The sequence below is a fragment of the Aspergillus neoniger genome, assembly GCF_003184625.1.
Source record: "Aspergillus neoniger CBS 115656 unplaced genomic scaffold BO87scaffold_29, whole genome shotgun sequence".
Lineage (NCBI taxonomy): Eukaryota > Fungi > Ascomycota > Eurotiomycetes > Eurotiales > Aspergillaceae > Aspergillus > Aspergillus neoniger.
The window spans coordinates 51,770-78,642 of NW_020291157.1; the positions used below are offsets into that span (position 1 = coordinate 51,770).

Sequence of the window (26,873 nt, forward strand, 5' to 3'; positions counted from 1 at the left end):
AGAATCACGGAATCAGTCAGACAGACAGAGACAGACAAGATGATTAGTTCCCCTCTAAGCGATCAGCAAACAGGGTTCATTAGATAAATCCCGATCAGAGCATGATGGGGCACTTTTCGGCAAGTCAGTCTCCAGCAAGGTAAGGTAGGTCAAGGAAATCACCGACAGCCTTTCGCCTCAAATTACAGTAGCAGAAGTATTAGCAGTAGCACAGCGACGATAATAATAACAATGATAATAATCAAAATAAAATAAAAACCCCAGGACTAACGAATTGCAGCAATTGCTGACCACCAGCAAAGCACAAGGGGGGCAAAATAAAAAAAAAATTAATAATTAAAAATAAAAAGGAAAAGGAAAAGGAAAAAAGTCGTATACGAGTAAGAGGCCCAAGAGGAGAAAAGAAAAAAAAAATTAGTTTACTTGCACTCGATCCCCGTCCCGAACCAAGGAAATCGACCAAGATCGAGGCGCCGGGAGCCGATGGGCTAATCGGGGGTTAGTTAGTTAGTCTACTACGGAGTAGATTTAGAATGGATGGTTAGTTAATCAGTTTTGAACGCCAGAGCCAGAATCAGGCACACGGCGGATAAGAGATGCTGCGCAAGAAAAAAAAGAAGCGACAAGAACCAACCAGGCCTGAAGTTTGAAACCGTGGGTGGGGAGGGGAGGGAGGTAACTAGTAACTAAAGTAGAAAAGTAGTACTAATCTAGGATTGTTCTCCGTAGGACCATTGAAAGTGAGGATGGATTTTGGGGGGAGGGGGGATCCACAGGCTTGGGTTCTTCGGATTGAGAAAACCTGAAAGGAAAAGGAGATGATGAATGGATGGAGCTTGGACGATGGATACTTACTTACTAGTTAGTTAGTAGCTGGTTAGGTAGTACTCTAGTCTTGGGTTGATGGATACTTATGTGGGGTTATTAATAGATGGGAGGAGGAGTTTGGGTATGGTGTCAGTTAGGGTACCAGGTAATAATGTCAGGATTTATGCACTTATTATCAGCGTCATTATAAGGTAGATGAAACACAGGTAGATACTTATTACACTAAGTACTCTTCTATTACTTATGATCAGGCCATACTAGTAATCGTGATCATCACTCATTATTCCCGACAAACAAACTGTAACAGTCGTGAGTTAAAATTTGCAAGGATTCATTCTCCAGTCCTTGCACTTTCCTCTCTGTTCCTTAAATTAGCACAGGTTGAAAGAAGGAAAGGCAAAAAGGCAGGTCGGCGTAAGTGGAGGCGAGACATGCATACAGACGACGGCAGCCACTGTTACGCCCCTTTATGCATGTAGAAGACATCGTTCCAATTCCATACTCTTCTTCGCGTTACTGCTGGTTACTTGAACGGAGAGAGTATTTGCTTGACTCATCACCTCATCATCTTAGTATCTGAGTAACCAATTCATCAGCTAATAAACTGGACCAAGTGTGTGAATGAATGATCAATAGATTATTCTCCGATGCAACATACTTGTGTACCACCTCTGTTCTCATCGTCCAAAAGCTACTGTTCAGCTATGACGGGTGACGTTCACATCGCCAACTCGACTATCCTATTAACAGCAACATGAATATTGAACAAGCACGGTTGGGATTCAAATAAAAACAAAAGCACTCATGATAATTCAATTATTCCTGACCATAAGATCTCTTGGAGTAAAACTAATAAAAATAAAATAAAATTCACTACACTTTCATACTGCCATTCCATATCCCACAAGTACCTACTTCACTAGATCCGTCCGTGCATCCAGACATATCGTATACCACTAACAACTAGCCTCTTAAGTACTTACTTTATACCATCGCGTAACCACCTTGCACCATTTGACGTGATTCCTCATACTACTGACGACTTACCCCAAAGTGGCGCGATCGAACGCATGTTCCTTCTGCAGACTAGTATACACGCTAAGGCGAATTAAGTAGAAGTAACCAATGACCGGGATATGTCTGTTGTGCTTGTGTTTGTGACTGAATTGGAATGGGAAGGGAATGGCACAAAAAGAAGGGTAAGCAAGGATTAAGGGTCTAGGTGCGCGTGATGAATGGATACTAGATAGATGAGGATGAGTTGCGTTATCTCCGAGGTGAAGGGTGGGGAGTTCTCGGAGGTAAGTCATTACTATTACTACGACCTAGTAGCTTAATATATAACTAAAGGTGGAAGACTGAATAGGGGACAGTATTACTTAATTGTGCGATATGCTGTGTGTCTGTGTAGGGGGCAATGTTGGAGTGGCGACGAGGTCTAGACTACTGTAAGTTCCTAGTAGGAAGTCCCCTTCAATTGTTGAAATCCCGCTCATTGTTACTAACTACACACTAAGCTTACTATATATTGGGATATATGACACCTCCATCCGACTAATTATTCTTCGGGAATAGGACGAACTGACATGGCTGGCCAGCATCTCCAATTGTCCAGAACGAACTGGCGTCGGGATGAACCATCCCCGCTGAATCAGGCGGAGTGGAGTCATCCAACTATCTCACCAGTTGACCAACTAGTTGACGTCTGACGGACGGGTTTGCCCGCTGGACGCTGCTCCTGCATCGAACTACTTGGGGATGGATGAGGTTATACGAGAAATCGGCCCCGCCCCGGCAGAGTCGCGCGGGAATAGCACTGCTTGGCACCACCAGCCGTTCCGAAACACTGGACAGCGTGCTGTCGTGGTTGCACTTGCCATCCCTGTTCAGTCTCTTGTATTCATTCCCACACACGTGTTGGATGTCAAAGGTACAGTAAGTAGCGTACATCCCCCGCCTCGCCTCGCCTCCTCTCCAGACACCTTCCTTCTTCCCATGGATACTGAGAGACAACACTGCAGGGATCCATTCTACATCACGCACAATAGCTAGCGCCGTATTCCCCCTCCCCGGGCGGACCAGTCTACGACACGGAGTGCCCGGATCAAGGAATACCTTGGCATTGCTGACACGTCTGTTTCTGCTGGTCTCGGCATTGCAAGAAAACTGGCTGTGCTGCGCCTTCAGGAAGTACGCCAATCCTCGGGTGAGAGGAAAGATGTGCATGGTATGGATGTTGTCATGTATAACCCGGGATAAAATGCAAGTAACAACACACGTATTTGGTTTTGGATCACGTCGTGCAACACACCGCCAGCCGCAGCTGATCAATACTCGTCCCACTCGCCCTGGATGTCTCGGACTTTCATGCCAAAATGTCCACCAAAATCTTGATCTGGTTGTCTCGGCCGTGGGTTAAGGATTTGAAGCCTTTTTCGACGATGTCTTCCATGCGGATCTTACTGGTGATCAAGGCCCGAGGGTTGAGTTTGCCTGTGTTCGGTCAGCTTCGGTATAACGTGTGCTTGGTCAAGCATGACTGTCTGCCAGTCACGTACCTGACCACATAGCATCGATGACGGCCTCGAATTCTCCGTCTTCATATATCACCGACCCTACCACGTGCTTTTCGCCTAGTACCACGTCAAATGCATCGATTGCCGGCTTGTCGCTCCAGAGAGACAGAATCGTCATTGTGCCCCGTGCCCGGATCCCTTTCAAAGCGGTATCCAGTCCTGCTTGCACAGCAGAGCATTCAAATGCTATATCAGCTCCGGCATTGCCCGTCATTGCACGCACCGTGGCCACAACATCGTCAGCCCGGGGGTCAAGAATACGCGTAGCGCCCAAAGAACTGGCAAGCTCCCTCCGCTGCGACGAGACCTCCACAACAACAATGTTTTCCATGCCACGGGCCTTGAGAACCAGAAGCACAGCAAGCCCAATGGGTCCAGCACCCACCACCAGCGCCGTACGAGCATGATCATTCTGAATAGAAGACCGATTGACTGCATGCCATGCCACAGTCAACGGTTCAACCAGCGCTACACAATCAGTACCATACCCCGTAGTTAGGAGTAAGAAACGATCAACTCACCCCCAAGATCCAACTCAAACCCCTCCGGCAATCTCACAGCTCTATCCTCCTTGACAACAACATAATCCGACAATCCCCCAGCACTACCTGCACATTATCAGCCAACCCTTCAATAGACACCACTCTACACCAAGAACCAAAAGAAGAAAAAAGAAAGACGGATAGAATATACCACTAAATCCCACAAACCCCAAATTATCACAACAATTCACCCAACCCCCAAGACAAGCCGCACACCCACCATCAAACAAATTCGGCTTAATAGCCACATTATCTCCCACATGGAGACGAGTCACTCCCTCTCCTACTTCTATAATGGTCCCACTGAACTCGTGACCTAGTGTCACGGGGATCTTCTCCCCCGTTATGGGGTGCGTAGTGCTCGGGATGGTCGACGGGCCGTGGAGGTATTCGTGGATGTCTAATCAGTCTAGTATTAGCCTGGCCTTGACTTTCTGCTCGTAGCATATATCAGAGATAGATTTAGATGGGAGGAGATATGTTCGTACCACTACCACATATCCCCACGAAAGCAGGTCTGATCTAGTATCACAATATTAGTATATCATACCATACCAATAGGAGAGTACCAAATCAGTATAAACAAGATAATAGACCATGCAAGAACCAACAGAATCATAAGTTTAGAATAATATAATACTCAGAATAACCTGCTAGGAACTGAAATAAGGATAAGATAGAAAGACGAACCTTCACCTCACCCACCCCGCACGACCCGGGTTCCTGGATCTCCTCAACTCGGATATCGCCTCGGCCGTGGTATCGGACTGCTCGCATGGTTATATGGGTCCTTACTATATGGAATGTATATCACTTCGGAGAGTAGTTTCGTGAATAATGGCATGTATGTAATATACTAAGGTTGATATTGGCAAGGAAAGATGGAAGAGAAACAAGAATGGTCCTGAAGGTTGGTTTTTGGTAATTGTCATGTTCCGGTAGCGGGAGATTTCCGCGATGTTTGGGTACGTTCTCGGAGGGGGTGGTAAACTTGGCAGGTATTGTTGTGAGGGGTAAGCTTAATGGAAGTTTAATGTGAGGTTATGGGTATAGAGATAATTTATCAATAATTCATTCCCATTCCTCGTCTAACTTGCAATGGCGCTATCAATCATAACTAACTATTTACGTTTTTGATGAGAGCAGCCCCTCTTTTTCTTTTTCTTCCAATTCAAACTGCCTTTTATATTTGCCCCCCCTCCGAATCAATTAATCCCTTACCGGACAGCCGCACCCTTCAGGGTCTTGACTGTGCAAAGGCCACCGGACTGCGTCTTCAGCTTACCCAGAGCGGGCTTGTTCTCCTGGCCCTGCACAGCCGGAACGGCGCTCATCTCAAAGGCAACCTCGAGGGCATCGGTGGTGGTGAATCCAGGCTGGTAGGTCTCCCAGACCTTCTTCTTAGGGTTGAGAACCTTCTCGGGCTCACCCTCGGTCCAGCCCTCGAAGCACACGCGCTCACCGGCAGGGGCATCGGCAGGAGGCGAAACGAGCTCGACGGGACCAGCGTGCGAGTCCTCGCCCTCAGCCACGCGGGGAGAGGCGGCCAAGACCATGGCGCAGGACTTGATGCCACGCATGGTGACGGGCTTCAGGTTGCAGACGGCGACGATCTTGCGGTTCTGCATCTCCTCCAGGGGAATCAGACCGTTCAGACCAGAGCACACAGTGCGGACGGTCTTGCCGGTGGCCTCATCCAAAGAGGTGTTCTCGGTGCCCGGGGCGTCACCGCAGTCGATGGTCGAGACGTAGAGGGAGTCGGCGTTGGGGTGGTTGACGGCACGAAGAATGTGACCGACACGGAGGTCAATGACGGAGGGGGACGGGGGAGCAGCAGGGGCAGGCGCAGCCTTGGCCGGCTTCTCCTTCTTTTCCTTCTTCTCCTTCTTGGGCTTGCCCTCGGGCTTAGCAGCGGCGGCGGCGTCACCCTTAGCACCGTCGGCCTTGGCCGCAGCCTCGGGTTTGCCCTGTCCGACAACGAGGGGCTTGCCAGCAGCCTCGGCGGGCTTCTGGGCAGCAGCCTTCTCCTTCTTCTTGCGCTCCTTCTCCTCCTTGGGGTCGACGGGCTTGGGCACGAAGCGGACGTCGTTCACGTCAATGGTGACCTTCTCCTCGTCGGGGATCTGGAGAGCGAAAATGCGGCTGTTCTGGACGAAGTCGACGTGACGGACGATGTGGTGGTAGCCCTGCTCACCGGTACGCTCCTCGGGGGTCCATTTCTCGACAAGAGGAGCGACGAGGGCGTAGACGGCGATATCAGCCACGGAGGGCTTCGCACCGAGCAGAGTTGTGCGGGTGGCGAGGTGAGAGTTCAGCTGGGCGAGGATGGTCGAGACGACGGGCTTGTCATCCTTGCTGAGAGCGGTCTGCAGACCGGAGATGGTGGCCAGCCATTGCTTGACGTCGGCCTCTTCGGCGACGGAAAAGCTAGTCTGCGGGAAGATTTTGGGGGTGGCCATGTGAAGGTCGGGCTCCGTGGCGTCGGGGGAGATGGCGGTAGGGTAGGAGCGGTAGAGGAGGGACAGGAGGGAGGACTCGGGGGCAGAGTTGATGGCCATTTTTGCGAATGGGCGACCGGCAGGCTGGAGGAAGAGGAGGAGGGACGACGAGGTGGTGAACGAGAGAGGAGGGGCAGGATTGAATCCTACGCAGTCACGGTGATTCAGCGGTCGAGCGAACCGCGGGGTTCTTCTGCTGGCGACCCGCAGAAGTGCCCCCGTTGGCCTGAGGAGCGTCACCTTGGTCGCTGCTAACACAAGATCCCTGACTGAGAGGGATCTTGTTTATTGGGTGAATTAAGGGATTTAGATTAGATGATTCTTCTTTACAAGTTGAGTGATAATGCTAGCGACCAATTGAGAAGCACTCGGACTCTGCATTCAAGGTCAATATTTTTTTTTTCTTTCCTCTTTCCCCCTTCTCCCTTTCCGGACTGATCGCCCAAAACCGTTTAGGGCTGTTGGCTTACTCAGCACTGCAAGTGCTTCTGATCTACGAAATAGTTATAATTATCTGCAACAAACACTCTCTACCTCGTTTGAACAGCTAATTCAGCAATGGCTCTATTTTCTCTTGCCGATATGGCATATTAATCTTGCTTCAATATGTAACATGAATTGTAACTACAGCCACGCGACTCCCGCCTTGACTCACAGACCCAAGGCAAAGCAATGCACGTGAGTAACTGTCCATCCATCTGCCCACGTAGGATACAGTCCGAATCTCAACCGATATTATTACACTCGGGGGAAGTACAGAAAAGGAAACTAGTTCTTGGGGGAGGCAACACCAAGAGAGGGTCCACGCATGTCAAAGACGACAAAGAAGGCCTTCAGGAACGTGTCGCCTAGAATCTGCAGCGAGGTCTTGCCGTTGGATTGAATGCCGCCAAAGCACACTAACCAGCAAAATCAGTCAATCGTGTTCAATCAAGTATATTCAGTGAGGGAAACTTACAGGCCTGTCCGGTGGTGGTGTTGGTGCCAACCTTGGAGAAGTTGATCAGGTTGCCGGGGATCGTGGCCAGGCTCGACTCGCCGAGAACCAGGGAGAAGCTGGGGAGAGTGGTGTTGCAGGGGTAGATGTAACCACCAGCACTGCCCACGTAGACCGAGTTGGGAACTTGCGCGTAGTAGGCAGTAACCACGTCGTCATCCAACAGCATAAGGGAGGTTCCGGTGTCCGCGATCGAGGTGTTCACGCTTCCAATGTCCTTCAGCTCTCCGTCTGCCACGGAAAACTTAGGGGTGGAGAACTGCCAGTATCCGTTCGATGAGTCCACGCTGACGTTGGCAATGTTGCCCTGGTACTTGTTCTTGTCGATCGTGCCAAACTCGTACTCGCCCACTCCGTCGGACTTGAGCGAGGCGGTCATGACGGGCTCGTCCAGACTGGATGCGACATTGGCGAAGAACGTCTTTTGTGCCTCCGGCTTGATGGTGTTGATGGAGGAAAAGCCCAACCCGACCAGGCCGTTGGAGTTCGTGTCGTCGATGAATGACTGGGATACCTTGTTGGGGACACCGAAGGCTTGCTCGTCGACAACGGCGCCACCAATGTTGACGGTATCCGTTCCGACAGGTCCAGAGGCGTACGAGTCGTCACCATACGAGACATCGAAGGTGTATCCGTCCATCTTCTTGAAGGTCGAGGAGTTTGAAGGGTTGTACTCTGTGTGTCCCGTCAAGGTTTCATTGAGGTTCGTATCAAGCACCCAACTGTATTATGACGTTAATCATTGTACCAAAACGTAGACAGCTGCAGTAAGACTTACAAGTCAGAAGAACCAGTGTCAAAGGTCATGACGACCTTCTGGCCGCCGATGAGCACAGGCGAAACGAACTCGGCATCGCTCTCGACTGAAGTAGCACTGACAGCGCCAGTCTGATCAGGCTCTGAAACCTCGCTTCCAGCAGCAGCGTGGCTTGTGGTAATGGGCTTAAAGTCTGCCAGATCAATGTTGAAACTGCTGGGAGCTATTCCATACTTCCGGTATGCTTTGCGGAGAGCAGCGGGACCATGCAGAGCACCGGTTCCACGACGGGCCCGTTCAACTTTGAAGGAGCGTGCTTTATGCTGGTTTGACGGACCATGGGGTAAAGAGAGGACGCCGTAGCTGAAGCAAATGCCAACAACGAGAGACTGGAGGAGCTGCATGGTGGCTCACTCTGGATATGATGTCGACGGGCGGACTATGAAAAAGAGGGGATAGGGCCCGACAAGTTTCAGAACAAAACAATTCGAAAACAAAGAACGTATTAAGTAGTCTGAGAATTGAGAAATAGAATCCTTTCCAGAAGGATTGAGTTTTTAAAAAGGGGAAGCAGTATGGGGGCCAAAGTCCTGACTTAGCCTGGTATACTGTGATGTTACGAGGCTGAGTGAACCAACTGGCGGAGCAACGAACAGACCAAACCAAGAGAGAGAGAGAGAGAAAGTAGTAGCGCTCAGCCCAACAAAGCCCAGCAGATGAGAAAGAAAATGACAGCGGGTACAGAAATGAAAGAACACTAAGGTTAACGAACTAGAAGATAAATGTAAACAAAAAGGGGAAAGAAGTGCAGTCTATAAAAGGGCAGCAAGTCGAAAAGGAAAAAGGTCGGAGAGGCATTATTCACTGTCGAGCGACTTTTAGCAGGCCCTACTATAGTTGATTCGCCCAAGAGACCAAGACTTTTGCACTCTACATTGATCCACCCAGCACGGAGGCTGGAGGGGTGGCATTGTTCCAACTAGCTGGACCAGTCTGGTCCCAAAAGCCCAGCGGTGGAATCATCAACCAATCCTGGATGATCCAGGCCCAGTTAGCCTGGATTCACGGGAGAAAACCCAGGAGAAATCTATCTTCATTTGCCTGACACTGGCGGGGAGTGGGAGGAGAAAGAAAGTGGGTTCAACTTGGATCTTCCGCTTGTGCTGCTGCAGAAAACTCTATATTTTCTTCTGTTCACAGCAGCAGAGAGCGCATGGGACATGAGGAACCTGCCGTTGACAGGCGACTGGCCTCTTTTCCTTGACAGCGACCGGGGCGAGCGAGTCCCTGAGTGGCTCCTGGTGAAACAGTCTAACCGCCAGGGCCAGGGGTCACCGGCCAATCACCAGTGAAAAACATCATGAAACACCAGCGTGCCTCGAAAGCGGTTCCGTGGATAAACTGAGTTAGGCGTGTTACAAAGTCCAGCGTGGGACGCCGGCTTTTTCCCACCGTCTGCCCTGCCATTGAGCCACTCGGCATTAGTGTTCAGGCACCAGCAGCAGTGCACAAGGTACGCTGCATCGGCGTGGCTCCAGTCCACATAAGAATCTCGAATCCCGAGTACGTCAATGGACGAGTCATGCATGCGTGGCTAAACATTTCGCAATTGTGCACACGTACACAGTAGTAGATCGATCTGAACAGCAGGATTCTTACTCAGCCCTGGAAAGCCGCGTACGTAGGCAGTCGAGTTTTTTGGTAGTGTTCATCATTGCCCAAGAGAAGTTCAAGAAATTGGACGAATGGATGGCGGACAACACAGTTGGGGGATAGACTTTCTGTTTGCCCAGCGGTTACTAGTGTCTTGGTTAACCTGTTAACCTGCCATGCAAAAGAAAGCGTGACACAAGTCTATCTATCTAATCGGCTACGCCGGGGGAACGTTAATCTTGAACCCATCTAGGTAGTAGCAGCAATAATTCTGTATGTTTAGAAATGCTACTTATCTTTCTCGGCATTATCGAAGGCCTCATCAAGATCCAATCACACTTTAAGACAAGAGTAGCACCCTGAATGTTCAACCTCGGGCCAACCCCCCGTTGCGGATCTTCATCAGCGGATTTCCGTCTCCCTCAAACAGAGCCAAGCGAACGGTGAGATGGAAATGGTCCGATGGATGGCGCGGCGGGGATTCACCTTGCAATCTGCCAAGCACCCTTTTTCAGACCCCTTCTTTTCACTTGGCGGGCGGTCCGGCAGTTTCTGGTCGCCAAGCTGTCTAGCAAGTAAATATGACTGATAAAATAGGTGAACTTCATTATCATGTTACATAGTACCCTTCATGTTTGTATCTCGTTTCTATCTATAGGATCGACAGCAGCAAACTCCTTCGCTTTGGCCTAGGGCTTAGTGAGCACTAATATCGTAAGTCGGTAGTTGGTTATTAACTGCTAGTAAATTGCAGTAAACACACGAACTCCTGTCCGTGAACACGGGTTCTTTCTCCCCCGCGCAGCCCCCAAGCTAGGTGTATCTCGCCCCCAATATGGTGTAAGCGAAGACTACGAAGAGTGCCTTGGGGCAGCACAAAAATAGTAAAGAAAAGGAGAAGCGATGGGAAGGTCGAGCGAAAACAAAGAACGGTTTAAAGATATGGTATCTAAATGACTTCTTGGTCAAAAATGCCCGAAACACCCACAAATGAAAAGACCTCGGCTTGCTATCCCAATGCTGAACGCCCGTGAAATCAGATCAAACATCATATATATGATAAGAATCACTCCGCCACATCTTCCGGCAAAACGTCGTTGGGATCCTCTCCAATCATCCCAGCAACCGAGCGGACAACTTGCTTGATCGCAATCGATGCTGGACTGTCGGGATAATGATCCACGAAGCTCTCACCATAATCACATGCCATTCCCACCCGCGGGTCAAGAGGCACAGCGCCCAAGAAAGGAATGCCCATCTTCTTGGCGAGTCGCTTTCCGCCCCCGGTGGTAGCCCGGAAGATCTGTGTCTTAGTGTTGCACGACCCGCACACAAAGCCAGACATGTTCTCGACTAGCCCCAGGATGCGAATGCCTGCCTTGCGGCAAAAGTCAATTTCCTTCCTGACGTCGAGCAACGAGACCTCTTGCGGGGTAGTGACAACCACTGCGCCATCCACACCAGACTCCTTAAGAAGAGAGTTGACGGACAGATGCTCGTCCGATGTCCCTGGAGGTGTGTCGATGACCAAATAATCCATCTCACCCCAATCCACGTCCTTCAAGAATTGTTTAATGAGTCCGTTCTTCTTCGGCCCTCTCCAAATCACCGCATCATCACGATTGGGCAGCATGAACTGCACGCTCATCGCGGCTAAATTGTCCGTCACCCACACCGGACTCCAGCCTGCATTGCTCACGTGGATGGTCTCCGCCTCGACGCCCATCATTTTTGGTATCGACGGCCCACAGATATCTGTATCCATTACACCCACGGTCGATTCGGGGTTTGCGGCGAATGCGTGTGAGAGTAAAGAGGTGAATGTAGATTTTCCAACGCCGCCTTTGCCAGAGAGTACGAGGATTTTGTGACGTATTTGCGATAGTCGCTCGGTAATGATGGGGATATCGGGGTCGGGGCCTTTGGGCGCAGATGCGCAGATCGATTGATTGGGACACCCCGCACAGGCATCGCCTTTGCCTGCTTGTTCAGACTCGGGTCCAGGGCAATGCTCTTCTCAGATATTAGTATAATGATCATAAGCTGGACAATTATGCCTGCTTCATATCAGACATACCTGGCTCGGGAGCCACCAGATTCGGGGCCATCTTCGACCGCGCCTCGAGATAGGCCGCGGTCGGCTCCTCGAGAGAAGGTGCCATCTGGAATTTCAATCTCTGATATATACTCTTTTGGTCTGTTATTCAGTGAGAGCAGGGCAGATACTGAACAACCAGTCCCCAAAAAGATGTTATTGTGTGTGATAAAAGCTGAATGCAGTCTGACAAGAAAAGTGGCGGCGTGACCGCGGGCGGGATGCTTGATAAGCAACACATGACAAACGCTGCAGTGGCGATTGGCGCGGGGTTCGTTTCGATCGCAGCGGTGTCGGAGAGAGCGGCGATAAGATCCATTGCTTGCCAGTACTCATGCCAGGAACAAATCTCAAAGCAAACAAGCTCTTTGCATATTTTTCTAGATCTAAGCTGTATATGGAAATATTATCCTATCGCATCGTTAAATTTTTGAATGCATGTTTGGGATCAATACACTGATCCTAGTAGTGAGCATGGATGCTATGCTTCCAATCATCCTTTCGACTCGAAGCGACACGCTCCCATACTGCTATTTCTAGTGAGACAGACACTATCTGCAGTATAGAGGGGGTCATTGTATATGCATTAGACTATGAACATCACTATGCTTGTCGAAATTGGCAAATAACGTTGACCCATACTATTTAGATACCAGACAGACGCTGTCTTTACTATCCCTAATATTATGGCAAGTTCGCCGACTCGCAGTCAGAAGGGATGCCAACCAGACAGGCCCGACACGAGAGGGGCAGCCTGGTTTCAATCTGATGTCGGGAGGGGTAACGCGGAAAATTCATGCATTGTCAGAACTTTAACGAGGTACAACAATGCCCACAACCCGGTTGCGCAATGATATAATATTATCCCTATTGATCCAGGACCAGGTTCTCACATATGGGTAAGAGCATCCTCAAAATTACATTGCCCACATGAAGCATGCATAGTTGGGTAGGACAGTATAAAAATACACCCGCAATATTCTGCTACAAAGCGGGTAACTTTCTATGCGAGCCAGAAATGTCACCATATGTGCGTTGAAAGGAAGATTAACACCTCGCGTAGTCCCGTCAATCAGTTTCTATCTTGGGATAGTCAGAAGACGGCAGTACTGCACGACTTTTCTAAAGATGAGGGGAAGAGATGCATCTCTCGTGGAGCCAATGTCGTTCGGAATGAGTGCGTTGGCCATAGGGAGTGCTCATTGTCCGCATGCGCCACCAGGTACAAATTTAGTTGCATCGACCTTGGTTTCAATCAAGGTACACACCATCCTGGGTATTCATGATATTCTATTGATGGAAAGAATCAATTGATTCAATATCCAATGGGTCCGTGATCAATGAGCAGGCGCAGTTGCCGCCATTAGAAATCTATGTCCAATACCAAAGTGTGCATGAAAATGGCCCGGAATGCCTGGAGCGAGGGAGGGGAGCTGCTTCCCAAAAAGCCAGTTTCTAGGATGTGGCTGCATCATTAACGGGCCAGCAGCCAGCAGGTGCAGACTGGAATGATGCGGTAGTCCACATATGTTTGTGATCGACGATATCTGGTGTGGGAGAGAGGTTTACTACCCTTTATTCCGAATCGTGAACCAAGGACCAGAATCTGGTAGTGCGCAGCGATCCAATCTGCGGTGGGTAAAAGTGGGCAGGCCGTCGGACCCTGGGATGTTGAGATCCATTACTTCTCTTCCATTCCAGCCCATTCTTCCCAAGAAAGCGTGCCGGGCAAGCGTCATAACTGGCGTCAGTAGGACTGCTTGTGAGTTCGGGTCTTTCCCCAGGCAGTGCACGGGGGCCCACACTTAAGCAGTGCTAACCGACAAAAGTGGGCACTTGGGGAGGAGATGTCGCTGCTGTCTCATATTGCTCGCTAGTCCTAACCCCAACGCTTTGCCAGAATAAATACGTGGACGGACCTCTGGCTTCCCCTTTGCTGGTTACACTCAACCATTAAACATTTAGACCTTGGTTGTGTGCTGTTTACGCTTCACCTCTTGGACACCATTCCCAGCGATCTCGAGGGATTCCCCAATGCGGCTTGGTGACTCAGAATTGAGAAGCACGGACCAATCATAGTTACCCTGACGCTTTAAATACGGCCTGCCCCCAGCACCTCTGTCACATGCTTTTCTCTCGACTGTGCGCTTTTTTTCATTCCTTACCCTTAACCACTTCTCGGTAAACAATCATGGATCGAGGCCTCTCAACAGGCACTCATATCGGGGATGATGGACTTCGCGAGAGGTTTCAGGCCTCTCAGTCCGACTCATCCCTGGGCGCTGGTGCACTCACTGCTGCCGGTGAGGTCGAAGCCAAGGATGGTACAAGCCAGAATAAGAAAACTTTTGGCAGGACCCCTGATGGTACAGGTAGGCATTCCATTGAGTTATGTGTTTGAGCCTGGTTGGACTCAGAGATTCTGTAATCATTCAAAGATGGCGGACTTCTACGTTATAGTGGCGGAAGTTGGCGGCTAATTTACCTCATTGCTTCTTAGTGTTCACGGTGCCCCAAACCCACGACATGGTCTCTCAACTCCTGTCGCCTTCGGAACCTAAGAATTTGTCCGATGTGATAGTTCTGGCTATACTGGGTGCACACATCCTTCTACTGTGGTGGCTCCCGGACTTTGCCAAAATACCTGTGTTTGCGGTCATCTACCTCTTCTGGCGTGCAGCTTACAATGCCGGAATAGGATGGCTTTTGCATAACCAGTCCCATCACAAGACCCTTGTGCGCTGGGCAGAAAAAACAAAGATCTTTGTGAACCCCTCTACTAACCAGAATCCGCACCCTAAAGTGTATAACTTGCTCAAGCGGGAATTGGAGACTAAGATCCCTACAGACTATTCCTTTGAAGAAGCTCCGATTGAGTACAACACTTGGCTTGTCTTTAGACGCTTGGTGGACTTGATCTTGATGTGCGACTTCACGTCATATTGTCTCTTTGCTATAGCATGTAGCCACCATCCTGTGGGTGAGAGCATGTTGATGACAGTCTCGCGTTGGTCGGCCGGCATTGTGCTCGTCCTGTTCAACCTTTGGGTCAAACTAGACGCACACCGCGTGGTTAAAGACTATGCTTGGTACTGGGGAGACTTCTTCTACCTCATCGACCAAGAGTTGACGTTCGATGGCGTCTTCGAAATGGCCCCTCACCCCATGTATTCGGTCGGATACGCCGGGTACTACGGTATCTCATTGATGGCGGCCAGCTACAAAGTACTCTTCATCTCCATAATCGCCCATGCAGCTCAATTCGCCTTTTTGGTGTTTGTCGAAAACCCGCACATCGACAAGACGTACAACCCTCCTCCGCCGCGGAAGCGTATGACCGAACAAGACTCTGTATCTACATCATCTCAGGCCACTGAGCCTTCCGTTGCCTCAGCGTCAACCGATGAGCCACTGCCCCAAGCGACAACATCCCCAAGCGGCCCACCTCCTTCAGTTCACAATCTCCTGGGTTTCAACAACTTGGATCTGTATCGGATAACGGATACATCATCAATCCTGATCCAGCTACTCGTATTTGCACTGACCGTTCTGACGCCCTCAACGCCCCGATACCAATTTCTCTTCGTGGCCAATGCCGCGGTATGGAGACTGGTGTTTTCGGTGGGCATCGGATACCTTTTGACCGAGCAATCCGACTGTAAAGCGTGGACCCGTCATTTTCTTAAGTATGGTGAATCACCTAATGAGGCCTGGAACCAGTGGAAAGGCACTTATCATCTGAGTATGATTATGTGCTATGCTAGTTTCATTGCTGCCGTATGGAAAATGTACACGCTGCCCGCTGACTGGGGCTACGGTCTGGTCTTGCTCCGTCATGTTCTGGGCGCCGGGCTCATTAGCTTGCAAATCTGGACTTCCGCCAGCATCTACGAGTCTCTCGGGGAGTTTGGCTGGTTCTATGGGGACTTTTTCTTCGAAGGGGCCCATAAGTTAACGTATAACGGTATCTATCGCTTCCTGAACAATCCTGAACGGGTGCTGGGTCTGGCCGGCGTCTGGGGCGCTGTCTTGATCACAAGTAGTGGCGCAATTACATTCCTGGCGCTCTTGAGCCACATTCTAAGTATGGCCTTCATCCAATTCGTGGAGCGCCCGCACATGCAGAAGCTGTATGGCCGAAGCCTGCGACAGGATGCGGGGCTGGTCAAGAGCCTGAAGCGGACCCTGCCCCCCACTCTTCGTCAGCTTCATGGAAGCGTGGACAAGATCTTCGATGATTCCTTCGAGTTTATCGAGGATCTGATCGACACCGCTCGCCCTAAACTAGCTGCCGGCGTCAATACTTTCGTCAAGGACACTACTGCGCTATTCCAGACATATCCCGCACGTGTGACCATCTCCCGCATTGATGAGGACCTCGCTGGTTTGGACTCCCGGGACTATGCCCTGGAAGTCGAAGGCACGGATTCATCCTCTCTCGAGGAGTGCGATAAGAGTACTGGTAGAGAAGGTGCCAATGCTCGCGTGCCCCTCGACAGACGAGGCGACTTGAAGAACCTGGTCTTCGAATACTGCTCCCCGATCAAAGTCAAATGGACCGCTCCTCTGAACCACAGCAAGAAGGACTGGATCAGCCTGTACCGAGTCACGGACAATACCTCGCGTGAAGTCTCTCGCGTCTCCTCTCAAGGAAGATGGGTCGCCACAAACGAGGGTTTCTACGACAACCTCACCTGCGAGAAGGGCATCGTAACTAGCGACATTGTCACCCAAAACAGTGAGCATCGCGACGTTGCCACCGGCGAAGTCATCTTCTCAGGCGACAAGCTCTTCTGGACTCAAGGTGTCTTCGAGTTCCGTTATCACCACAATGGCAAACACAATGTCATGGCGATTTCTCGTCCCTTCGAGATCCGCATCCGGCGCTTCGATGAAGAATCCTTCGAAGACAACCAGGCGTCTGTCGAAAAGAGCCTCCTCCCTGTTGTCCGCAACTGCTTCGATCGTGACCCCGAAATTGCTCCCGAAACTGTGGAAGAGCAGTTTGGTAGCCTTGTAGAGCGTGACGGCAAGTTCGCTAAGAGAGTCGTCTTTGCTGTACATCAGATGTGAGTCCTCTTACAACATTGCTGGCTTTCGTGGTCGAATGCTTGTATGCTAATCTATATATTACCTAGGTTCGGTATCGAATTCGCCCCTGAAGTTGTCCGAGCTGATGGGACTGTTCGGAACCTCGCTTGGAGGATCTGTAATGCGAAGCGGGTCTTGGTGAGTATATGTACTTTCACATATGAGCCCCTTTTCTTTGGTTACGAAAGGCTAATAGGTTATGTTCAAACTAGGCTCCTTATAGCATGACCAGAGATGGTGCTACAACGCCCACTGAGGCGCATGAGAAGGATGAGGAGTGAAGAGTGTTTCTTACTCTGGCGGGGGTGATAAATGCAACGCCGTTGCGACTTTTCCTGCTTATTTATCCCATTTTCTCTACTGCAGATCGAAACTCGGTCGGCTGGTGTATTGCAGGAGTGAGACTAGTTGTGTAGTTGCATGGTGCTGCAGAAAGTCCGAGATGGGATTACAAATGATAAATAAGTGTAAATAAAACTTCACCATACATAAGGCTATTCCACTTCTCTGTTACTTTTACTTTGGCTTTACGGGTACTAAAGTTGTAGGTGTAGTGGGTATGTGGAAGACAAGTATTGGTATCAAGATGAGAAGATATCATTATTCTTACTAGCTATGATAAGGTGGACAAGACGAGAGAAAGTCTGCAGGCAGACGAGAAAGTCAGCTCACGATCCACTCAAGAATGTGGTTCTGAGATATAGGGCATGGACTCTATTCCAAGAAGAATGGAGTATATGGAAGGATCAGCCAAGCCGGGTAATTCATCCCTTCCCCTGCCAGTTCCGATCCCCCGTCAAGCCATCCAAAACGAACGACGAGGCGGGAAAAAGGCCCTGACACAAGTCAGGCACAACAAACATACCAACGCCGACAATGCGGACAACAACGATATAGCCTACCTCTCCAGGACTCCACAACCTTCCTCCCTTGAACGCCTGCACATCTTCCCGAGGGAAGATAGCGAGCGTAAGGTCCAGTATAAGGGAGATGGAAAAGTAGATCGTTGAAGTCATATGCATGACATTGTTGGATGATGCAGGCCCGAGGGGCGGTTCTCCAAGAAGGAGATCATTGAATGGATTGACTTGTTGTCATCATCGACGTGTGGGTTTGTTGTGTTTATGGTTTGTGTGTAATCGAAAGTTATAAGCATACCTCTTCTGATGAGTCCAGCATTATGTAGCTCGGTGTGTGCCAACTGCACATATGATTTTACAAGTACCTAGAGAAGTCTTGAGAGCTGTCAGTAAGATTGTTGACTGAAAGCAATGAGTGGAACAAGTAGTGATGTTTGTCCAAATGGATCAGGAGTTTTTGGTAAGGTATTTTGTTTTCTTCAAGATTTTTGCAGAAGCAGAACTGAAAAAAAATGTTTCTCATCATTGGATGATGGCCCGGAGTTGAGGCCTGGAGGGCTGTGGGAGGGGAAAGAGAGGGTGGCATACCAATTAGTTTATTACAATGGGTATTTGAGGTCATATAGCTGTAGCTATTATCTTATAATCTTAAAGCAATGTCAGCAAAGCTACTCAACCAGACATGGAAGAGAAAACACGAGGCAATTGTAGTGCATAATCAGATGGTGATGCATGTTTGTTCAAGGCCCATTTGTTTGTCGCCAGAACTGAAAGATTTTTGGATCTTGTTCATCAAGCAATGATAGGAAGGAAGTGAAGAAGTGGGAAAGACTCACATTATACTAGTTAGTGACAAGTTGCCAATAAAGGCAGACTTGAAATAATTGAAGTCTCAACATAAGAGACTTGCTGCTTTTCGCAAACAATCAAGCTTGTGTGGTGCGGGAGAAGAGGAGAAAGGAAAAGCGCGAGTCGAAGCGAAGAAAAGGAAAAATGGACGAGGAAAAAGAAAGCGCCGAATTCCGCGCTGCCCGCCTTGCAAACTATGCAAACTTCCCTCAAAATTGTAGATGACCGCTTCTGGACATCGACAGCAGCTCTGCTTGGCCATCCAAGTTTCTGACCCAAATCTCTGTCTCGCTTCCTCAATCGCTTGTCGCGCTGGTACGAGGATGCCAAGTCATGTGTAATGACTGACAGACGAAGAATCAATGGGCCGCCTAGCGGCACGAGGCCGGCCGTTTTCGCCTCATCTCTCAAGTCCGCTTCTAGCATTTCTACCGGCAGACCACGACGTCAAAGGCAGCCGGATGAGCTTCGCAAGATCTGTAAGGGCAACTACGATTCTTGTTGGATGATACTATGGCTAATTTACTTTCATTCTAGTCCTGAAGACAGGTCTCATCCCTTCGGCATCTGGTTCCGCCTATCTTGAATTCGAACCCTCCGCATCACTTGCTGCTGCACGCTCAAACCCTCAATCCCTGATTCCTCCTTCCTCGGCATTGAAGCTTGCCTGCACAGTCCATGGCCCTAAGCCCCTGCCGCGCTCGGCTAGCTTTTCGCCCAACGTCGTCCTTACGACACACGTGAAGTATGCGCCGTTTGCTGCCCGCCAAAGAAAAGGACATATCCGCGATGCTAGCGAACGGGACCTGGGCGTGCACCTAGAGACGGCGCTTAGGGGAGTGATCGTTGCTGAGCGCTGGCCCAAGAGTGGCCTCGATATCACAATCACCATCCTGGAAGCAGAAGATGATCGCTGGTGGGGCGATGCACCCGACTCGCATGATGCTCCTTGGGGAATGATGAATGTGTTGGCTGGTTGCATTACCGCTGCGTCTGCGGCAATTGCTGATGCTCGAATTGACTGCCTTGATCTTGTAGCTGGTGGTGTGGCTGCCATCGTCTCCGACGAGTCAGCAGAGGGTGAAACATCTACTCCTAAGCTGATGCTCGATACGGACCCAGCTGAGCACAAGTCTATCCTGTCTGCCTGTGTTGTCGCCTACATGCCCTCTAGAGATGAAATTACGGAATTATGGCTCAAGGGCGATCATTCTAAGGCATCATTAGGCACTACTGATCAGAGTCTGAACCATGAATCTCTCATTGATGGGGCAGTGAATGCAGCTCGGGGTGCCCACACAGTGCTTGCAGAGGCTGTGAAGGAGTCTGCAGAGAGGTTTGCTGGTTTATCCGCTGGAACAAACACGGCGTAATTGTAACCTGATTTGTGCACATGTGGCGTTGTTCAATATCATATATCCTTCACATTTTAGCACCTAATACAATGCGCTCCCACTATGCATCCCTTTCCTCCAACCTCCTATAACTTCGTATTTCCTCGTGCTGTGCGGTTCTATCTGCGAACTGCCATCCATGGCTATTCCACGGCGACGATGTCATTGCTTGGTGAATCAGTTAACAAGGGAATCACATCTCTTCATCTCTTCATCTTTGGTCTTCTATATCTTCTATAAATTCTTCCCCCCTTCCCTCCCTTCTTCTTCTCTCTCTCAACCAACCTTCTTCTACAACCCTCCCAACCGGACCAAGCAAGGTGTTCGTCAAGTCAAGTCATATCACCTTCAGTCTCTCTACACAACACTCCTAATACCTCATCCTCAACTGCTCTTCATCCACCGTAAAAATGACTAAACCTAATCCCAACGACACTATCGTGTTCCTCTACATGTGCCTCCTGTATTCTGACTTCAGAGTTGTAAGTCTCCCTTCTACTCAATGCTCCTCTTCCCTTCCATACTAACATACCCATCAGGTCGACTGGAAGGCTCTCAGCGAGGCCACCAACCTCAACAATGGGGCCGCGCGCATGCGCTACCACCGTCTGAAGAAGAACCTTGATGTCGTCATCAAGGATGGCAAATATGATCTCAGCATTGGTTCCGCCACCACCCCGACCAAGAAGCATGGTTTGGATATGATCACTGCTACCGACAAAGCAAGCAGTGTTGAGCCTACCAGCCCCACCATCGAACACTCTACTGGAGTCGTCAGCATCGCCAATCTCCTTAACCCGGCATTCCCCAAGCGCAAGATGGCGGATGAGGTTGATGATGACTCCGAAGCCTCGACCATCATCGATAACAGCTTCCGCTTCATGCCGATCTACGCTCCTGTTACGCGTTCCCCCAGCTCCCAGGGTCTGATGCCGGCCGCAAAGAAGGCTAAGAAGGAGGAGTGAGGAATCGGTGTTCATTGCTTGCTTGCTTGCTCACCATATGGGATCTCAGAGAGTCGGTTTTGAATTCTAGTTTACGGAGATGTGACCGGCTCCTTTTTCGTTTTTCTGTTTCTTGTTTGTTTTTCCTTGCTTGGGGAGTTAGTAGGTTAACTGAATCTGGACGGAAATCGGGCGTTGGGGCGCTTGTATATATTATATCTCGGGCCTTTCTCATCGGTTCAACTGAGATGGGACTGGTTTCCAAGTGCCCTTGGTTGAATGAAGGATCTCTCGTCATACGTCGGTTTTCTAACAGTAAACCGGGAGCGTAGGCTAAGTTCGTGGTAAGCTAAGAGGCATTATTAGTACGTGCCATTATATTTACTTGGAATTCAGGTGTAGTATCATTTGTGCTTGAGGGCCTTCAAGTTTGTGTTGTAATGACTTCTGTATTTCACCCCAGAGAAATCTGCCATAGTATGATCGTGATCTCTAATACTTGCTATGGCTGTCCTGCAAAATGTGGTCAACACCCGTAGTAGGATATATTGTATACCTCAATACTCCCCGTCCTATACACAAGAGCGAGAAAGCACTGAAGATAGCTGGGTATACGAATATCATCATGTTAGCAGTTAGTGTTGAAGGTGTGTGCCATCTTGGTCGGTAGTATTTCGAGTTCTCCACTAGACTGTGTGTATACACTACACAAAGGGGAGGCCAGATACTATAGTAAGCTTAGTTATAGGCATGCACAGCATGGATTCCACCTACTTCCTAGCTTGGGGGAAGACTATATAATGCATGAAATAGTACGCCACATGCAGATTAACGCAATCTCACAATGCAATCTACAATGCTGATTGTCTTCCCCCCACAACCTTGAAGCACGTACATATAACAGAGCATTCTATGATCATACGATCTTGTGGTTATACTTTAGTACAAACCACACAGTCACCGCCACCAGGAACAGGGCCCTTGCACTAAATTAGTCGATCGATTGAGGGGCAGAAGTGAAGCGTGGATGATAATCAATCCCAGTGCGTTAGCGTCCATCAATCACATTTGTTTGATCGGAGCCGACAACTCTAGTAGGTTAGTGGTCCGGTTTAAGCATCATTTAGGCGCAATTGTAAGGGCCACTTTTTTTTTTGTTGTTTTTTGTTCTCGATATTAGGTACGGTCTAGATACGTCGGATTTTCTTGCGCGTCTGCCCCCGTCTAGTCTAGTTGGAATCATATCTTTGTTTGGAACTAATCTAAGGCTGAGTGGAGCTGTCGGAGGTAAAAGATGAGTTATGGATATGCAGGGCATGCAGTAGATGAGATTTGAGAGGTGTGAGTACGTGTGTAGGGGAGACTGACAATATCGATTATGGATACCTTGTTTATTACTATGCGGGTATACTTTCATATCCCAGCTCCGAGGAGAAGGAGTACATGGATGACTATATGGTCCATGGATCAGTTTTTCCACTATTGAACGAGGTTTCAGTTTAGTTCACGATAGCCATAAGAATTGGATACTTCTGAATCTCCTCCGTAGACATAACTACTAAGCATAAAAGTTCATCGGGAAGCAGTTGGCAGCATCAACTCCCGGCCGCCGGGGATAATTCCCAGCGAGGAAAGGTCTCATCCGGCGTGTGTCACCCGTGATTGGCTCCAGTCCCCTGACCTGTTTTTGCGGCGTTTGTCTTGTTCGGCCTTGGAATGGTCTCTCTTCCTTGTCAACATTCATTTTCTCCATCTCCAAGAGTCTCCATCATCCTAACCCACCCAGTCTCCAGTCTTTTCCGCCATGATCGCATCTTTTGATTTCCCAAGCAAGCATGGAGCTATCGCGCTTCGGCGTTTCAGCCCCTGAGATGCGCGATCTTGCTCCATTCCCCTCAATCTAAGAGGATGGTTCCATCTCCGATGCATGGTTCATAGTCATTTAAACTTCCCAGCTTGCTCGTGGTGAGCCCCCTGCGGCTTCCACTTTCCTCCAGCGATAAACAAAAAAAAAATCAATCAAAAGAGGGGCATGTGTGACGAGAACACCGAGAGTGGAACAGCTAATTTTAAAAAAATGTTCCTGTCACAAAAGCCAAATAGGGATCCAACGTCGTCGTGTCAAACGGCACTGTCACATTCCTCCGTTAGTACTGGGCTTCCAATAGCGGCCCAGGGTCGGGCATCTAACATGACCTGCCCCTGTCAATCGATACGGTGAATGGGGCGGGCTTTACCATAGTACACGCCCGGGATATGCTGATGCTCGGCTCGAACGAGGCCTTCCCGCTTAGTGACCGGGTCGTGGTTCGCTGTCGGTGGACGATCAACTACCCGATAGGTGCAAGGGCACGTTCATCCTCTCCGCGCTAATTTCATAGGTGTTCGTGTGCTCCATTCCGCGCGAATACTCGGCTTCTGACTGGTGCACGCAGTCGGTTGGTCCATGGCCCTAAGCCGTCAACTCCTCGTCCCATGAACTCTGTACCTCCTCGACCCCGACCCACTCTGCTGTCGGCCGGCCTATGGTTACCGTATGTGCCTGGTAAATAACGTCAGGTCTGGATCTTTTGCTAATATTGGCATGATGGCGGTACTAGCTCGACCGCACGTCGTGCAGATCCAATTTCGACGCCCTCGCTGTCAGGTGGACTCGGGATTCTAGGTTTATGCATAGTGGGTATGAGGACGTTAGGGCTTTGCTCTGCTGCACGTTCTACACAGTCGCCAGTCAGCACAGCTGCTTCGATTGTGTGCTGGGCACTGGCCGCTGGGATTCCACAATGGCTACGAGGAGGGGGTCCCTGTAATCTGTATAAGCACTTCAGACCACGCCATTCGACTAGGGCAAATAACTATCGCAGAGCCATGGTCTTCGAGCGTGACCGGCGCAATGCGCATCTAGCTCGCAATTTCTTTTCACTGGTCCCCTCCCGTCCGCCGGCTCAGCCCCATCTTGTCTTGATGGATTACGGAGACCTGGACCACTTCTACCCCTGATACAGGCACGAACAATTATCGGATCTGCGAACCGGGCAGCTATCCCACGTAGACGATCCATTCTTTGTTCATCGATGCTGCTTTTCTCTTCTCTCAGCTTCCTCGCTCTCCCTCTCTCCGTCATTCTTCCTTCTCATCACTCCTTCATCCTCTCGAGTACGGAGTGCTCTTGTGTTCAGCGACTTCGTTATGAGTTAGACGTTATCATGACAGCAGCTCTAGATTACATTCCTTCCCTCCATTCATCTTCTCCGATCTGATCGTCATCGTCATCCCTCGAGAAGCTCGTATTCTAACATCCGAAAGTCTCGTCGCATTGTTACCATAACCATATCTCCGCACGCACTTGAGCGTTGCCACACACATCACAGCCATACCAAATCTATCCATATGGTTTAGCTGCAGCTGGTGACACCATTATGGTTGCCTTCAAGCGATTCTTCCATGCGGAGAAATCTCCGCCGGCAAATTTGGACGGCCAAGAAGCTCGGGCAGGCAGCGTAGGAGGCGATGATCACGGCTTGCCCAACATGAAGACATCCCGGCGCATGGCCGCGGGAGTTCATGACCAGACGCCTGCAGAGCAGTTTGAAGTAACGCACAATCAGCTACAGTCAAGGCCCCTATCCTCTCGTTCGCATGCGCCTCCATCTCGGGCATCAACTCGCCCTCCGGGGAAGGTCACCCGGCACGTTGATCTGCTTGATGCTTTGTTCTCCTCGCACCGGTATCATATCCAAAGCAGCAGCACCTTGTCGCCGATCACACCATACAATGAAGACATAGCCGAACGGAACATGGCTCCCTTCTTAAGAGGACTGGCGCTCAAAAACGCCTACTCGCATCCGGTCTCAAGTCTGTATCAGGAAGACGTAGCAGACCGGAATATCTCGAGTAGAGGCAGCAGTCGCTCCATTCCCCGCAGTACTAGCTCGCGCTCTCAAGCTACACCACCTCGTTCCCGGCAGGGCTCACAGAGGTATGTAGATAATACTAGGGATCGTCCGCAGTCACGGGGGAAAAGCACACGGTTGGCGCGGTCAACCTCTCCGGAGAGTTCGGTCTCTGTACCTCAATTGCGTACTGAGGAGCGCCCTGGCTCTTCGAGGGAAGACGCCTTCCAGATAAGCTCCCTGCGATCTCAACGGTCTGCCCCTGACTTGCTGGCTGAACGGAACAATGCGCCTAGGGAAGAATCAGTTTCGAGTTCAAATGGATACTTGGGCATCCCTCCTGCTCACAAACAAGGCGACAAGTGGAGCAATACGCCCCTACCTGATAGCCCAACACTACCACTATCTATTGGTAGTGACAGTACGAGCGAGACTGAATCCTTTCAGGATACACAGAGCACTCCTCCAGCATCCCCTCGTCAAGGAAGCAAGAAGAACATCCGAGACCTTTCTATAAACACAAAGCTAGCAGCTCGAGGAAGTCCAACTGCGAAAATTGCACATCGGGCGATACAGCCGCCTACTCCCAGTGCTGTCGATCCCAAGCAAGCTCCTAGCATTGCGGAGGTTATGAACAGCCCTCTCCCTGTGGGAACACCAACATCCATCGCCTCCATGCCTGCGTCCAACGACAAAGTCATCGAGATTATGGACATGTTTAGGCAGGCTTTTGCTTCGACCCAAGAGGTCACACCACACCCTACCTTTGAGAGTCTCCAAGATGCTATTGTCAGGGAGATCAATTCTCACGAGGCCTTTCAGCGCATTTCCTTCCCCACTGAACCCTCACTCACTCCTTCGCCGTCTCAGGAATCCTTTGACAGGACTCCTCATGTGCCATTGTGCCCCGCGCCTGGTCTGGAACGGAGCCTCTCTTCAAAAGAAGGACAATTCTCGAAACTCATCCTCAAAAGCTCCTTCAAAAAGCACAAGAGAACTCCTGAGCAGCGCAGAAGCATCTCCACGAGCGTTCCCGTGACGACTCTCCGGGCCACACAGACAACAAGTCGACGCAGGCACACTGATGCCCCTCTCCCCTCCCCAGGAGTTCTCGGCAACAGGGAGACGAAGCAGCAAAAGATGGTGAGCCCTCGGGAGGAAATGACCTACATGGATCTACTTCAATCGTTCCGCCAACCTCCAAGCAACCCAGGCCGCGCTGTATCCATGAGAACCAACTCGTCCCATGGCAACCTAACGAACATGAGCGGTGCCCCATCAGTCCTCCGCATGCGCGCACAAGCTTCCCCAGTCAGAATTAGCCAGATCAGCTACTCAGAAGACGACAGCAACGACGAAGAAATCATCCAACTACCCAGTGTTGGCGGGACACCGCACGTCTGCATCCAGGGTGTCGATCAGAACAACGTCACCTACATGGCTAGAAACACGACTCCGCGCAACGCCTACCGCCTCATGAACTGGCCGCGGAAATCAAGTCCCAATGCGTACAGCAAAAATGCCCTTTCCAGCGAGCGGATCCCTTCGCGAACTTCGTCCAGAAATGGACAGCAGTTCTAAGTCACCGCACTGGGTGCAGACTCGTTGACTGCTGCTTTCTTGCTAATGCTTCACTCTCTTGATACCCCATACCCCTCCCTCTTTGACAATGATACCCCTCGTCGTGTTCCCAAAAGAAAACAGCACCATCATGCCCACTCCCTTTACAATCTATAATCGTTAATCCGCTCCTTCCGTCCTATCATTTGATATGATAGTCTCATGCAATACATGCAGACTAAACGCATTTCGATCTCTACAACCTCACGCGCTCTCTCATCTTTTCTATACAACCACAGTCCTTTCACTTTGCATGCGGCATCCAGCTTTTCATCT

General features: G+C 50.0%; 11 protein-coding genes across 11 annotated transcripts; 6 read left to right on the forward strand and 5 right to left on the reverse strand.

Moving 5' to 3' along the window:
- Positions 1 to 1,964: 1,964 nt before the first annotated feature.
- BO87DRAFT_418136 (uncharacterized protein) lies at positions 1,965 to 3,087 on the forward strand (the record flags this gene model as incomplete). The annotated part of the gene is made up of 6 exons (XM_025626865.1): positions 1,965 to 2,027; positions 2,075 to 2,129; positions 2,179 to 2,225; positions 2,271 to 2,276; positions 2,527 to 2,763; positions 2,881 to 3,087. The coding sequence occupies 6 exons, from the start codon at positions 1,965 to 1,967 to the stop codon at positions 3,085 to 3,087; spliced, it is 615 nt and encodes a 204-aa protein (XP_025476813.1).
- A 106-nt stretch (positions 3,088 to 3,193) lies between these two features.
- BO87DRAFT_408919 (2,3-butanediol dehydrogenase) lies at positions 3,194 to 4,723 on the reverse strand (the record flags this gene model as incomplete). The annotated part of the gene is made up of 6 exons (XM_025626206.1): positions 3,194 to 3,321; positions 3,387 to 3,872; positions 3,926 to 4,012; positions 4,098 to 4,346; positions 4,435 to 4,468; positions 4,637 to 4,723. 6 exons carry the CDS (start codon positions 4,721 to 4,723, stop codon positions 3,194 to 3,196), a joined length of 1,071 nt encoding a protein of 356 aa, XP_025476814.1.
- Positions 4,724 to 5,021: 298 nt separating this feature from the next.
- On the reverse strand, positions 5,022 to 6,801 carry BO87DRAFT_378965 (putative cofactor for methionyl- and glutamyl-tRNA synthetases). The gene has a single exon (XM_025623920.1). It carries the CDS (start codon positions 6,502 to 6,504, stop codon positions 5,164 to 5,166), a length of 1,341 nt encoding a protein of 446 aa, XP_025476815.1. The 5' UTR covers positions 6,505 to 6,801; the 3' UTR covers positions 5,022 to 5,163.
- Positions 6,802 to 7,169: 368 nt separating this feature from the next.
- BO87DRAFT_124110 (pepsin-like aspartic protease) lies at positions 7,170 to 8,946 on the reverse strand. The gene is made up of 3 exons (XM_025617987.1): positions 8,220 to 8,946; positions 7,403 to 8,163; positions 7,170 to 7,343 (listed from the first exon to the last, which is right to left on the reverse strand). The coding sequence occupies exons 1-3, from the start codon at positions 8,600 to 8,602 to the stop codon at positions 7,213 to 7,215; spliced, it is 1,275 nt and encodes a 424-aa protein (XP_025476816.1). The 5' UTR covers positions 8,603 to 8,946; the 3' UTR covers positions 7,170 to 7,212.
- A 1,686-nt stretch (positions 8,947 to 10,632) lies between these two features.
- Positions 10,633 to 12,121, reverse strand: nbp35 (Fe-S cluster-binding ATPase). The gene is made up of 2 exons (XM_025629087.1): positions 11,929 to 12,121; positions 10,633 to 11,864 (listed from the first exon to the last, which is right to left on the reverse strand). The coding sequence occupies exons 1-2, from the start codon at positions 12,011 to 12,013 to the stop codon at positions 10,918 to 10,920; spliced, it is 1,032 nt and encodes a 343-aa protein (XP_025476817.1). The 5' UTR covers positions 12,014 to 12,121; the 3' UTR covers positions 10,633 to 10,917.
- Positions 12,122 to 12,808: 687 nt separating this feature from the next.
- BO87DRAFT_364803 (uncharacterized protein) lies at positions 12,809 to 13,408 on the forward strand (the record flags this gene model as incomplete). Its single annotated transcript, XM_025621766.1, has 2 exons — positions 12,809 to 13,206; positions 13,295 to 13,408. The coding sequence occupies exons 1-2, from the start codon at positions 12,952 to 12,954 to the stop codon at positions 13,403 to 13,405; spliced, it is 366 nt and encodes a 121-aa protein (XP_025476818.1). The 5' UTR covers positions 12,809 to 12,951.
- Positions 13,409 to 14,433: 1,025 nt separating this feature from the next.
- Positions 14,434 to 17,542, forward strand: BO87DRAFT_124177 (phosphatidylethanolamine N-methyltransferase). The gene is made up of 3 exons (XM_025617988.1): positions 14,434 to 17,015; positions 17,085 to 17,175; positions 17,250 to 17,542. Exons 1-3 carry the CDS (start codon positions 14,473 to 14,475, stop codon positions 17,316 to 17,318), a joined length of 2,703 nt encoding a protein of 900 aa, XP_025476819.1. The 5' UTR covers positions 14,434 to 14,472; the 3' UTR covers positions 17,319 to 17,542.
- A 1,442-nt stretch (positions 17,543 to 18,984) lies between these two features.
- On the forward strand, positions 18,985 to 20,250 carry BO87DRAFT_340512 (3' exoribonuclease family protein). Its single transcript, XM_025620662.1, has 2 exons — positions 18,985 to 19,225; positions 19,284 to 20,250. The coding sequence occupies exons 1-2, from the start codon at positions 19,087 to 19,089 to the stop codon at positions 20,117 to 20,119; spliced, it is 975 nt and encodes a 324-aa protein (XP_025476820.1). The 5' UTR covers positions 18,985 to 19,086; the 3' UTR covers positions 20,120 to 20,250.
- A 300-nt stretch (positions 20,251 to 20,550) lies between these two features.
- On the forward strand, positions 20,551 to 21,105 carry BO87DRAFT_364809 (uncharacterized protein; the record flags this gene model as incomplete). The annotated part of the gene is made up of 2 exons (XM_025621767.1): positions 20,551 to 20,622; positions 20,680 to 21,105. The coding sequence occupies 2 exons, from the start codon at positions 20,551 to 20,553 to the stop codon at positions 21,103 to 21,105; spliced, it is 498 nt and encodes a 165-aa protein (XP_025476821.1).
- Positions 21,106 to 23,103: 1,998 nt separating this feature from the next.
- On the reverse strand, positions 23,104 to 24,145 carry BO87DRAFT_399482 (uncharacterized protein; the record flags this gene model as incomplete). The annotated part of the gene is made up of 6 exons (XM_025625441.1): positions 23,104 to 23,147; positions 23,217 to 23,286; positions 23,573 to 23,626; positions 23,696 to 23,745; positions 23,798 to 23,906; positions 24,008 to 24,145. The coding sequence occupies 6 exons, from the start codon at positions 24,143 to 24,145 to the stop codon at positions 23,104 to 23,106; spliced, it is 465 nt and encodes a 154-aa protein (XP_025476822.1).
- A 148-nt stretch (positions 24,146 to 24,293) lies between these two features.
- BO87DRAFT_124256 (uncharacterized protein) lies at positions 24,294 to 26,653 on the forward strand. The gene has a single exon (XM_025617989.1). It carries the CDS (start codon positions 24,504 to 24,506, stop codon positions 26,556 to 26,558), a length of 2,055 nt encoding a protein of 684 aa, XP_025476823.1. The 5' UTR covers positions 24,294 to 24,503; the 3' UTR covers positions 26,559 to 26,653.
- Positions 26,654 to 26,873: the final 220 nt, after the last annotated feature.

Excerpts from the sequence above, each read along its gene's own strand:
- BO87DRAFT_378965 (XM_025623920.1), bottom strand. The coding sequence starts at position 6,504 with ATGGCCATCAACTCTGCCCCCGAGTCCTCCCTCCTGTCCCTCCTCTAC.
- BO87DRAFT_124110 (XM_025617987.1), bottom strand. The coding sequence starts at position 8,602 with ATGCAGCTCCTCCAGTCTCTCGTTGTTGGCATTTGCTTCAGCTACGGC. Across the intron at positions 8,164-8,219 it reads GACACTGGTTCTTCTGACTT|TTGGGTGCTTGATACGAACC; the intron begins GTAAGTCTTACT and ends GTCATAATACAG. Across the intron at positions 7,344-7,402 it reads CACCACCACCGGACAGGCCT|TGTGCTTTGGCGGCATTCAA; the intron begins GTAAGTTTCCCT and ends TTTGCTGGTTAG.
- nbp35 (XM_025629087.1), bottom strand. The coding sequence starts at position 12,013 with ATGGCACCTTCTCTCGAGGAGCCGACCGCGGCCTATCTCGAGGCGCGG. Across the intron at positions 11,865-11,928 it reads TCTGGTGGCTCCCGAGCCAG|AGCATTGCCCTGGACCCGAG; the intron begins GTATGTCTGATA and ends ATATCTGAGAAG.
- BO87DRAFT_124177 (XM_025617988.1), top strand. The coding sequence starts at position 14,473 with ATGGTCTCTCAACTCCTGTCGCCTTCGGAACCTAAGAATTTGTCCGAT. Across the intron at positions 17,016-17,084 it reads GTCTTTGCTGTACATCAGAT|GTTCGGTATCGAATTCGCCC; the intron begins GTGAGTCCTCTT and ends TATATTACCTAG. Across the intron at positions 17,176-17,249 it reads GTAATGCGAAGCGGGTCTTG|GCTCCTTATAGCATGACCAG; the intron begins GTGAGTATATGT and ends TGTTCAAACTAG.
- BO87DRAFT_340512 (XM_025620662.1), top strand. The coding sequence starts at position 19,087 with ATGACTGACAGACGAAGAATCAATGGGCCGCCTAGCGGCACGAGGCCG. Across the intron at positions 19,226-19,283 it reads GGATGAGCTTCGCAAGATCT|TCCTGAAGACAGGTCTCATC; the intron begins GTAAGGGCAACT and ends CTTTCATTCTAG.
- BO87DRAFT_124256 (XM_025617989.1), top strand. The coding sequence starts at position 24,504 with ATGGTTGCCTTCAAGCGATTCTTCCATGCGGAGAAATCTCCGCCGGCA.